Source organism: Scyliorhinus torazame, chromosome 15 (assembly GCF_047496885.1).
Source record: "Scyliorhinus torazame isolate Kashiwa2021f chromosome 15, sScyTor2.1, whole genome shotgun sequence".
Taxonomy (NCBI): Eukaryota; Metazoa; Chordata; class Chondrichthyes; order Carcharhiniformes; family Scyliorhinidae; genus Scyliorhinus; species Scyliorhinus torazame.
The window spans coordinates 147552643-147565646 of NC_092721.1; the positions used below are offsets into that span (position 1 = coordinate 147552643).

Genomic DNA, 13004 nt, shown 5'->3' on the forward strand with positions numbered 1-13004 from the left:
TTTGGAGCATCTCAAAGGGACCATTGGGCAACGGGGTTTGCCCCATACCACAAGGGATACCTTTGCGGTGTTATATTGCTGACAAATCAAACACCGATTGCTGATACTCTGGGCCAACCCCTGCATTTTAGGGTGCCACCAAGTGTCCAGCAACAAATCACTAGTCCCCCGAGCCCCACAATGAGTTGCAAAGTGTACACATTCAACGACCCATAAAGCCAGTACATCAGACATACAAGTCTGATGTGCTGGCGTGGTCCATAAAGAGGAAACAGAATCATATGTACAACCTAACCATTTCCACATTTATTTATCACTCTCAGGAGCGTCCTCCTGTAACCTTATGACTTCTTGGATGGTTGGCATTGGCTTGTCAGAGGCAGACCTACTTATTGCAGAACGTTTAGTCTGACCTAACATTTTAGGCGCCATCACTTGCTGAGTTTACGCAGCTGTCCGCGCTGCACAATCTGCTTGTTCATTACCAACGTCGACTGGGGTCTTACCGTTTGTATGGGCAGCGCATATAATGACGGAAATCTGCGCGGGCATAAGGAGGGCCTGCAGTAGGTCATTAACTAAACCCCGGTGGGATATTTGACCACACATAATCATGTCAGGTTGTTCTAACGGAATATCACTCAGATGGTCCCTTCTTGTGGTAGTTTCCTGAATCAAGGCTAAACAGTCGTGGCCAGGTGCGTCTTCATGGACAGGGGGACCGCTAAGAAAACAGGCTGGATTGATAGTGGTACAGTATTTAAATGTCAGACGTGGATTGTTCAAAAGGTATATCTCATACCTATTATGACGAGCTGCGGTAAGATGCTGAGTTTGCAATTGCCCCAGTAGTGCGATGACTGAGTGGGAGCTATACACCGTAATATCCTGTTGGAGAGTTATATTGGCAGCAGCCTGCAAACTATTGTATATCGCTGCCAAGATCTGGGTGCAAACAGGGTGGCCCAACGCCACTGGATCAAGTTTGGAAGAGTAATATGCTACGGGCCATTACTTGTCCCCATGTTGCTGGGTGAGTACCGCTGTTGAACATCCTTCCAGAACAGTACAGTTTATCTGGAACGGTCGGTCGTACAAGGGCCTACCGAGGGCCGGTGCTTGTAACAAGGCCTGTTTCAGGCAACGGAAGGCTTCGAGAGCCTCGGTGGTGAGAGTAAAATTCCCTCCTTCCCTAGTGTAAGGCGTCATCAGCTTTGTATAGACAGCGATGTTTGGTAGCCACTGCCTACCCTTCCCATAGGCCCCAGATCCTTGGCATGGTACTGGACGTGGACCTGACGTGTAATATGAGGGCCTACAGAAGCTGACTATGGCCATAAATGTGGTGGTATTGTAACAAAATCGGCTGTACCTTCTTTTCCCGTGACTGTGGCTGTAACCTTGACTGGCCATTCGGTCCCAATTAACGGCCAGTATGTGTCCTCCAACTCCCTGTTTTGTCCGGTTCTGTCATAGGCCAGGGTAACGTGATGCAGTGAATGTTCAATGTCTAACGTCCACCACTGGGGAGTGATAGAAATATAGCACTGTTGTCTCATCCTCCATGATTGAACCGTTACCCCTTTGTCTCCGCACTCTAGCTGTAGCTCGAAGATACACAGCAAATCTCGGGCCAACAAGTTACAGTCCAATCCAGTAGTCACTACAAACTGATGATCTGCAGACTTATTCTCGTAAGTGACTGTCACAGGTTCAGAAATAGGGTACTCACACACCTGTCCTTGGAACCCCGACAAATGCTGCGTGTGGTCAGATAGTGGTAGTCGAAGTTCTGATTGCACTGAAGACATGGCTGCTCCAGTGTCGATTACAAATGGGTGATGTTGATATCCTATCTGCAGAGAGATAATAGGTTCCCTGTCTGATTGGAGAGTCCTTATGACTAAATTAGCTAGTCAATCCTGTGTTTGGAAAGGGTTTGCCTGGGAGAAGTCAGTGTACCTCGTCTGTCCTCCCCTTGGTGGGTACCCCCTCCTTTGGGTCGGGTAGTCTCCTTCTGCTGCCCGTCTATTAAAGGGGCCTTCCTGTTGCCAGTGATCTGCACGGCTGCAATTAAAACATGCATTGTTCCCTCTATATCTGCCCCGTCCTCTTTTCCCAGTAGACCAATGGCCCCTCAGAGGGGGCGGCAGTTGTAAAGCTGTTGGTGCATACGGTGGGCCATAAAGAGGAGCTGAGGGTCCATTTGGGTGGATTTGATATCCTCCCCAGTGTTGATCCACCCACCCAAAGTCACAATATTGGGGTTCCAGCTGGTAAGCCACCGTTTCTGCCGCTGGTTGGGGTCTCAGATCATCCTTTTTCATTACATACTCAGTCTTAATCTTTGTAACTGAGCCTCCTTCCTGACCTACCCCCTCCTTCCAATAAAATCTGACTGCCCTGGCCATTCGGGAAGGGTCGTTCTCTGTCCAATTCGTGTTATTACATTTCACGGCAGTAGCCACGGAAGGTGGTAGGCAATGCATTAACATAGCACAATATTGAGGAGAATTCTGACCATTTTGATATGGCAAGTCGCTTGACTGCCCACAGTAGATTTCATTAAAACGTTCCAGAGATTCCTCTGGCTCTTCAGCTTTTTAGGTTTGAGGTCTAAGATAGCAGAGATGTTTATGGGCTTTTGAAATGTGTTATTCAACGCATTCAGGATTTGTGTCCGTCTATCATCGTCCAACGCATGGGCTTGGTGAAGTGCGGCGTGGCTAGCATAATTCAAGTGGTTGAGGTAACTGCGGTGCTCTGCTGGGGTTAAAAGCTGCTGGACTAGGGCCCAGAGGTCCCTATAATCAGTTTGATAAACTGAGATGGTAGTTCTCAGATGATCCATGAAAGAGCAGGAGATTTTTTTCTGTCTGGGATTGCAGCCATAATAGCCATCATCTCACTGGGTCTCCATGGGAAATAAATGTCTATCGTGGGCCGCCGCCGCCGTCACAGCGTCAAGGTTTGGTATTTTCCTAATCGGCAACTGTCTCAGAGTCTCACCGGGGGGCACTCTAGCTGTTTCCTCTGGCTCTTCCAAGACTTCGACGTGCCTCCCTGTCACTAGAGGGAGCTCCAGCTCCTCAGAGTCATCCCTATCCTCTCCCTTTGCTCTCGGACTTTTCTGTCCCTCCTTATCGGTCTGTAGGGATTTAGGTGGTATGCGTGATTGTTTCTGGATAGGATCAGGCCCTTCTCTCGCTGTCCGAGATCGGGTCCTAGAGCTAATTGGGCTTGTGGAACAGAGGAGATGGTACCGAAGGGGCTGGAGAAGCTGGCATGATTTGAATCTGGGGAGCAGTGACTGGATATCAATTATGATACTCTGGTGGTTCCGGAATTAGTGCAGACAATGCTACTGGTGCAGTCGGAACCCTAGCCGACCTTGTCAAATTTTCAAAATCTTCATCCTCAGTCTCTGTCAATGCAAGGCCAGCCATTGAACTATGTAGCCCATTGGGTTTTTTTCCCCCTTCACTAATTGGAATCCCCATTTTAAGGGCATTTTCTTGCCAACTTAATAACATGATCTTATCCCTCTCATGTTGACAATATTGTCTCCATAATCTAATTAACACTTTAGCTTTCATACTTTGGCTCTCTTTCTTTTTTATTATTATTATTTTTTTTTAAAAATTCCTATTTATAACCAATGGCAATTTTTGCTACTTGGCAAAATTATTGAAAAGGTTTTAACAGTGTTCTTTTAAAACTTAAAATGTTTGAAAATTCAAACTGAATTACAGCAACCTGCAAGCTTAGCTCTGATCTCAACTCAGAACTAAATTTACGATTTGCTTAACACAAATTTGTATAACTTTTACAACTTAATTAATTCTTTATCTTAACAATTTTTCTTTTAACAAGTTTTTCTTACATTCACAAAAATGTTGGCTGCTATCAATGAGGGAGCAGTTAGCTGCGGTGATTTATACTGGAGCAAAGTCAACTGTCATCTCCAGATTTACACTTTTTAAAATGGTGTCAGTGTGTTTCTTTAATTTTGTATTAATTCATAAATAAAATGAGATAAACATTATTTCAAGTAATTAAAACTTAAGATTCTGGCAATTTCAATCGATTGCTTACTAAAATAATTAACTTTTATCAAAGAGGTGGAGAAACCCACTGGTTTCCTTTAATTAATTCAAAACGTAACTTTGCTGGAGTTTCACTGACTCGAAAGAAAGGTATCCAATTACACCACAAGCTGCCTGTTATCTCAAGCTGCTGTTAACCCTTTGAGAGACTTCTGCTTTAACTGACATGCAGCATCCAGTTTGTTTTAAAATTTATCATTTCTCGCCACTACAGTCCATGGATACAATTTTAGCTTAATCAACTATAGATTTAAAACACTCACACATGGAATTAAACCATCTTTTTTTTGATGTCCCATTAATCCCAAAACCTAACCCAAAACCGAATCATATTATGAAATCCCATCAGTTAAATTTCTGATCCCCAGACTGACCTTTGATTTTGTCGAGATGATCTTTCTGTACCAACCGCGAGTGACCAGACTAATCAGACCATAAGAAGAGGGGAGAAATCAATGCGCGGTCATTTTCCAGCTACACATTGTGGGCCCTTTTCCACTCTCCTTTGTCCAAAATCAGTCTAATTCTGATCTCGCGGTTGGTCAGAACCGTCTTGAGAAATCCCGGGTTTCCGGCACCAAATGACAAAATATAAATTTCTTTACCCGTCAGTCTGGCCTCAATAAAACTCGAGGTGGATTTGCAGGCATAGCATTAGTTATTTTTATTTGACTTGCAAGTCTGACTCGTTTCACACAGACACAGAACCAGTCTCCTGGACCCCTGGGAAACGAATGAGGAAGGAGACAAAGGGATCTCTGCAAATACATTCAAATGGCATCATGTTTCACATACACGATTCCCATAGGTCATCCTATACCCCTCCTGACCTGGCCATACATACTGATTGGCTCACTTCTCATCCCTTTCCCTGGCCTCCTATTACCCAGCATCCTTTTCTCCTCCTCCACTGGACACCCCATTCTCCCTCCTTTGCCATGCGTTCTGAAATCCTTTGTCTGTGAACTCACTAGAATTAGACCGGCCTATATCTACATTACAGTGACTAATATCTTTAAAGTTACTATTTTATATCACATTCGTCACTCCCGCGCCTCACCTCCGTTCACCAGAATTACCTACCAGCCCCAGCTTTAAGGCCCCCCCTACACACCCCTCTGTAACCCCCCTCCCCACCATTCCATCTTAGCCTGTGGAAATGGCCCCCTTACCCACCTGAACACCCCTCAGCTGGTAACCCCACCCAGCAGGTCCCACCATATATGCCCCTTAACCAAAAAGAAAAAATGCATAAAATTGCAAATCGCCCCCTCGGAAAAGAAAAACATCATAGGGTGTTTGTACCCCCTTACAAACTTATAATTACCAAGGAAAAAAAAACACCCTCCAGCAACACACAATAGCCATAACCTCCAACCTTTGCAGACATAGCTACTCCATCTCACACCAACCCTCATTTCTCCCCTAGTTTACGGTCCCTTATAAAATCCCCACAGATTTCCCGGCGGTGTGGGGGTGTCCACAATGGGAAACCCCATTGGCTGGCTGCTGGGACGGAGAATCCCGCTGCTGGCGGTGGTGTGCTGCACCGAAAACGGGTGCGGCGGGACGGAGAATCTACAATTCACCTAACAAGCACGTCTTTCGAGAATTATGGGAGGAAACCGGAGCATCCAGAGGAAACCCACGCAGACACGAGGAGAACATGCAGACTCCGCACAGACAGTGACCCAAGCGGGACTCGAACACGGGATCCTGGTGCTGTGAAGCAACAGTGCTAACCACTGTGCTACTATGTTGCTGCTGTGGGGGCAGATAGGATATCAAACCAGCTAAGAAAAGAATCACATCCTGTGTGGAAAGATGTGATGTAGAATCTGTACTTAACGAGGAAGTTATTTTCCTCCATACATTTCTGACTAGATTCAATGAGAACGCTTGCAACAAAATTGACTGAACAGTGTTTTGAGCTTTGTTTTTTTAGTTTGCAAGGAGTTTTGAAAAATATGTTTTAATTCTCTGCAACATTTATATGAATTCTTCAAAAGTATTTTTTTGTCCCAAAATTGTAACACAAGTAAAAGAAATTATTCTTAGCATCACACTGAAGCTGTCCTTGTGCGCATTGCACATTGCTGGGGTATCATAATATTTACCTGTGTGTTAAAGCAATCTGCATTCTGGGTAATCCTATACAGCTGTGGAAATCGCAGCATGTTCTCTTGACTGCATGTCCTTTCGAAAATACCCAATGCGAAGGGAGGTAGGGCTGTGAAAATCTGGCGAGGGAATTGTAAAAGACTTCCATGAATAAACAAAATGCCAGTGTAGGGTTCAAGTACTTTACAGTTACTAAACCATGAATTCTGTACTAAAAGTTATTAAAGCCCAGGACATTTAGGATAAAGTATGCATTTGATAAATTATACATATTTCATAAATACCAAGGCGAAAATAAATAATATTTACATAGCATGTTTAATGTGAAATGGGTCCAGAGGTACTTCACAAAATAGAGATAAGTAAGGGAAAGGGATGCATGCGAAGAGAGCAATTAGGAGAGCTGATTGAACAAAAAATCTGTCTGAGAACATTTTTAAAGGTGGAGAGGAAGTGATGTTAAGGAACAGGGATTCAGAGGAATTAGCAGTGGAGTAATGGTATTGTCACTGGACTAGTAACCCAGACCCTGGGTAATACTCTGGGGACCTGATTTCAAATCCCACCATGGCAAATGGTAGAATTTAAATTCAATAAAACATCTGGAATTTAAATCTAAAGATGACCATGAAATCATTGTCGATTGTCATAAAAATCCCCATCTGGTTCACGAATGCCCTTTAGGGAAGGAATTCTATGATCCTTACCTACATGTGACTCCAGGTCCACAGCAATGTGGTTGACTCCTAACTGTATCCACAAGGGCAATTAGGAATGGGCAATAAAGGGGCAGCACGGTGGCACAGTGGGTTAGCCCCGCAGCCTCACGCGCCGAGGTCCCAGGTTCGATCTCGACTCTGGGTCACTGTCCATGTGGAGTTTGCACATTCTCCCAGTGTGTGTGTGGGTTTCACCCCCACAACCCAAAGATGTGCAGGCTAGGTGGATTGGCCACTCGGTGATGCCCACATCCTATGAAAGAATTTCTAAAAATTGGCACCCTTTTTGGATAAAATGAAAAAGCGAGGTCTTGTACGTTTATTGTGATGCAAGTTAGCTCCGAGGGCTACTGCACGCATTTGGCTCCCCCACCAGCAGCTTTGAAGTCTGTGAGAGAGTCTCGTAAAATCTAGAATGTGGCCTTCCCTTTGCGCACCTGCCCGCCCTTAACCAAATGAAATTTTATCTGGGGTGGTGGAGGCGTCAGGTAGCCCACCCACCCACTCATACACCTATCTTGCTACCTATATGGCCAATTAATGGCAAATTAAGAATCTTACCTCACTCCCGACTGCTAGTTTACCCACGTCAGAGTAAGGTAGGCTAGAGTCAGCCAAGGTGGGGGTTGGGCGGTGGACCTCCTTTACGGGTCTCCTGCGCCCATCGGAGGCCCCCTCCCCTCCCAGCAAGATCACACACTGCCGGCCTGACTTCAGTGAAATTCCCTCCACTTTATCTTGGGGGGTCTGGCTCCAGCAATGATTTCCACTGGATACTGCTTGTAATCACAGCAGTGGCCACACTCCCACCTGGCACTGCCATCACCACAGAACTGCCAGCCATCTGACTGGCTGGCAGCTCTCTGAGGCAGACCATCGTCTCCCTAAGAGCTACAAATCTTGCCTCAAGCCTACTGGTTATTAGGTGACAGCAGGGTAGTTGTTCAACCCCCTGGGTGGGTTCTCCACTGACCTTTTAGCTGGGGGTGGAGGGGGGTCGGGAGGTGACATGAGGTGGGCAGGGAGATCACAGCACCCGAGGAAATCCAACCCTAGGTTAAGAGAGAGAGTGTGCGAAAGATGTAGGCCATTTAATCAAAGTTGGTTTTAGGGCAAGCAAGAGTAAATAAGACCATAACAGATGGTCATAACAATAAGATCGGAACAGAACTAGGCAACTAGGCCACTCAGCCCATCAATTCTGCTCTACCATTCATGGCTGATCTGATGATCCTCAACTCTTCTTTCCTGTCCTATCCCCATAATCCTTGATTCCCTTGCTGATCATAATTCTGTCAATCTCAGCTTTGAACATACTTACTGACTCAGCTTCTTCAGCCGTCTGATTGGAAAGAATTCCACAGATATGCTACCCTTTGAGAGAAGAAATTCCTCCTCATCTTGGTCTTAAATGGACAATCCCTTACTCTGAGATTATGCCCTCTGGTCCCTGACTCGCCAGTAAGAGGAAACATCCTCTCAGCATCTACCCTGTCAAGCCCCCCGAGAATTCCAGATGTCGCAATAAAGTCACTTCTCATTCTTCTAAACTCCAATGAGTACAGGCTCAATCTTCTCAACCTCTCCTCATAAGAAAATCCCTCCATACCCAGAATCTACATTGTGAACCTGCTCTGGATTGCCTCCAATGCCAGTATATCTTATAAGAGAAAAGGGGCCAAAGCTGTTCATAGTATTCCAGGCGTGGTCTAACTAATGGCCTTGTATACTCTTAGCAGGACTTACCCAATTTTAAAACTCCCTTCACCTGTAAAAAAAAAGGCCAACATTCCATTTGCCTTCCCAATTACCCACTCAACTTGCATGCTAGCTTTTTGTGATTTATGCACAAGAACTCCCAAATCCCAGTGCTGCAGGTTTCTGCAATCTTTCTCAATTTAAATAATATTTAGCTCTTTTATTCTTCCTACCCAAGTGCATAACTTCACGTTTTCCTACATTATATTTAATCTGCCAAATTTTTGCCCATTCACCGTAGACCCTTTGTGTCATCCTCACCATTTGCCTTCCCACCAATTTTGTGTTATCCGCAAACTTGGCAATAGTGCATTCACTTCCCTCGTCCAAGTCATTAATATATATATATAGTGTGAATAATTGTGGTCCCAGCACAGATCTCTGTGGCACTCTACTAGTTACAGGTTGCCATCCTGAAAAAGCTCCTCTTATCCCAAATCTGTCTTCTTATCCCAACTCTGCCTTCTATCAGTTAGTCAATCCTCTATCCATGCTAATATGCTACCCCAACACTATTGCCTCTTATCTTTAGCCTTTTGTGTGGTACTATATTGAACACTTTTTGGAAATCCAAATATGTTACATCTACTGGTTCCCCTTCATCTATCCTGCCTGTTGCCACCTCAAAGAATTCTAATAAATTTGTCAGGTATGATTTTCCTTCATGAAGCCATGCTGACTCTGCTTGATTATATAATGCACTTCTAAAAGTTCTGCTGTTGCATCCTTTACAATGGACTCTAACATTTTCCCATTAACAGATTGGCCTTTAGTTACTTGCTTTTTGTCTCCCTCCTTTGTTAGACATTGTCCTGCATCATAACAATGTCTAAATGTACTTACCACATTATACAGGCCAATACACCACCGCTCAAAGAGAATTTGCCCCGAAAATCCATTGACAAATGCAAACCAAAGCTGTTAACAGAGAAAGAATATCAACAGATTATTGCTGATTGAACAATCAATTTTCCATCATCAGTAAGACAACAAGCACTTAGAAAATAGATTATTTCCTAATAAAACAATACCTTTTTCAGAGAAAACATTTTTCCCCATTATAAGAGAACATCATTTGGACTCAGCTTTAACTTTGCAAAACATACCCTACCCTCTTCCTTCTCTATTCCATTTTTGAAAGAAAGGTCATTAACTTCAAAAGGAAATGGTATTCAATTCCTGCAGAATTACACCCATCATTACTTAGAGGAATGGGATAGTAGCCAGGAAACAGGAAGAGGGGAACATTATGTTGCTTTCATGCTACTCCTATTCTGGATACAATACAACAGAGGCCAAATAAATGAAACTGGCATCACCTCTCCACAGTGAATTCTCCAGAAACATTTCTAAGTGTGGTAGCGAGCGGGAATTGCCACGAGTTTCCCAGAGCTCGGCCCAGCGAAACCGGCAATGCAATTCAACGTTAATTGGTCCACTTAACGAGGCCTCACGGGCTTCTCGCTGTAAATGACGGCTTGCCAGCTGATTCGCTGGGACCGCGCTCGCCAACCCCACGCTAACAAAGTCGAGCAGCACTTAAACTGCACTTGTTCAGCCAACCGCAGCCAGCTCACAATAATGGCGCCGAGGAGACCGGCCCCAAGATTCGGGGATGCTGACCTGAGGAGCCTCCTGGATGCTGTGGAGGCCAGGAAGGATGTCCGGGTCCCCCGTGGGTCCTGGAGCGTATGCCACAAGGCAGCACGTGCTGCCTGGGAGGAGGTGGTGGCAGCCGTTCGAATAGTATGACCAAGAGGACTGGCCAGAAGTGCAGGAAGAAGGTCAACGACCTACATCGGGCAGCAGGAGTGAGTAGACACCAATACCACCTCTCCCCCCCCACCCCCCCCACCCCGTCCTGCAGACCCTTCCGCCCACATGGAAGCATCCATCCCTCACCTCTCCTTGTGACCCCCAGCCCTCCCTCCCCCCTACCCCACTTACACACCCCTTCTCCCACCACTGAACCATGCGTGTGGCTTACGATGCTCCCCTCTGTGTCTCTGCAGGAAAAGTTCGCCCACAATCAGCGGGAGATGGCCCAGACTGACGGTGGGGTGCCAGACATAAGAATCCTAACCTCCTTCGAGAGTGGGCCCTGGAGGTGACTGGGGCGGCCGAGGACAGATTGGTGACCCACGCGGAGGTTGGTGGACGCCGCAGAGGTGAGGAACCAAGGGGTTCCACCCGGGGGACCTGTCAAACGTGAGTAGTGATTGCCTTCCAGACTGACCTATCACTCCCACTGACCACATGCCCATTCTCCCACAGGTCCTCCAGCGACGGCGCCGTTCCATCCTGGGTGGGCCCCTCTGCTGGAGAACATCTCAGAGGAGAGCTGCGAGGATGCCACCATGGTTGTGGTACAGCTGTCATCCCCACACCCCACCAGTGCAGATACACACACACCTCGGTGGGAAATGTTGGTGGACAGGCTTCTGGGGCACAATCTGATGAGCACCGCACTGCTGCTGATGTACATCCGTTGGAAGCAGGAACCCCCAGGCGAGACAGCAGTCGGAGGGCTGCTGGATCCCAGGACCCAGCTGAGTTCCATCATGATACTGAGCTTGTGGAAGTGGGTTACCCGGAGCTGATGGAGATGATAGGGAGCGGCCGGGACATTCAGAGGTAGATGTTAGCGTCGCTCCAGCTTGGAGGACTCCCAGAGGCTTTGGGCGCAGGAGATGGCACTGGCAACGCGTGGTGCCGAGGCCAACACTGCGAGGGTGGCGACCACGGTTGAGAGCCTGGTGCATGGCGTCGGCACCATTAGTGAAGGTGTTCAAGGCGTTGCACAGTCGGTGACGGCTTTGACTGTGGGCCTCGGCCGAATGACCGCCTCACTGGGGAATGTCACGCAGCACCAGGCCGACCTTAATGAGGTTCTGCGGGACACGTCCCACTCTCAGATGGGCATGGCCGAGGCGTTGCGGAGCTTGTCCCAGTCACAGGTGGGCATGGCCGAGGCGCTGCAGAGCATGGCCCAGTCACGAAGGAGCATCGATGAGGGCGTCGACACGATGGTGGGGACCATGGGGAACCGCCAGAGCCAGATGATGCAGGGACAGCCGGGGCTCGAACCCGCTGCCCCTCCGTCTCAAGATGAATCCCAGGACCCTATGGGCACCAACCGGGAGGAGGGAGCGCTAAATGCCAGGCCAGACCTGTCCCAGGGAGTGGTGACAGTGGGCACCAACTCCCCTATTCCACCCCTCTGATGAGGCCGTGTCTCGAAGTCAGCACACGGCTGTACATATGCTGCCAACAAGTGAGTTACGCCCGCCAGGGGCATCGAAGGCAACGGGACAAGGTAAGCAGCTGGCTGCCTCCACCTCTGATGTGCATCCTGGGGAACAACCAAGATGTAGTGGTAAAGCTACGAGGGCCAAGCAAGTTGAGGATCACTGAGGGCACCAGGGTAGGGGGTTAGGGTGGGGGGTGGGGAGTGTAGGTATGGTGTAGGGAGGTGGGCGGCACCATCGGGAGTGGGATATTCTATAGCACATTAAATACCTTTTTGCAGAACCATTATCATGCCTCTGTCACTTTCTTCTGCAATGCGGGCCAACCTCTGGACCCTTTTCCCATCTCTCCAGGCATCCCCCCCCCCCCCCCCGCCCTGTGGCACCCACCCACCCTCTGGCGATGGACATGTCCCCAGAGCTGTGTCCCATCCCCTGGGTGTTCGGATGTTGCGTGTGTGGTGTTGCCTCCCGCAGTGTTTAAGCTCAGTGTCCAGGCATCAAGCTGTGAATGGGATGCTAAATAATGACTCCCACATGCTACATGGCCCACCCACCCACAGGAATACACTTGGCATGTGTCAAATGCTCATTTAATCACAATTACCAATTCCCTATTAACAGAGGCCTCAGCAGTCAGTGGGGCAGACAGGTAGGGACAAGGTTGCTCCCAGAATGGGTACACACGATCCAGGTGTTGGCATGGTGGTGCATCGAGCGATTGCCCCCAGTTGCCCCTTACCGCCTCGCCCACCCCTCCCATGGCAGCCCGCCTCTGTGGAGGGTGCCCCACCCCCAGTCGAGCCACCCCCCACCAATCACTGGGGTGGCAATCCCAGTGCCCCTGGGCCCTTTGCTTGTGAGCAAAGATGGCTACTCATCTCCTCGGCTCCCCACAGAAGCCCTTCCGCCAGGTTCACATTTTCCAAAGGAGTGCTAATCGGTGCCAGTGTGAGCAGTTGCTGGGGAGGCTGCTGAATGACACGAGGCCATTGGATATGGGGTCGCTCTTGTTGATTGTATGGAAATGGAGCTTAATAATTGGTGATAAT

At 47.7% G+C, this 13004-nt stretch overlaps 1 protein-coding gene across 4 annotated transcripts in view; it reads right to left on the minus strand.

Moving 5' to 3' along the window:
- atp8a2 (ATPase phospholipid transporting 8A2) overlaps positions 1-13004 on the minus strand; it is an 890601-nt gene that overhangs the window by 223612 nt on the left and 653985 nt on the right. For all 4 annotated transcript variants that reach the window (XM_072476889.1, XM_072476890.1, XM_072476891.1 and 1 more), the window contains 2 exons: positions 9548-9622; positions 6224-6346 (listed from right to left, as the gene is read on the minus strand). In XM_072476889.1, coding sequence (XP_072332990.1) covers positions 6224-6346; positions 9548-9622 — 198 coding nt within the window. The remainder of the gene's footprint in view (positions 1-6223; positions 6347-9547; positions 9623-13004) is intronic.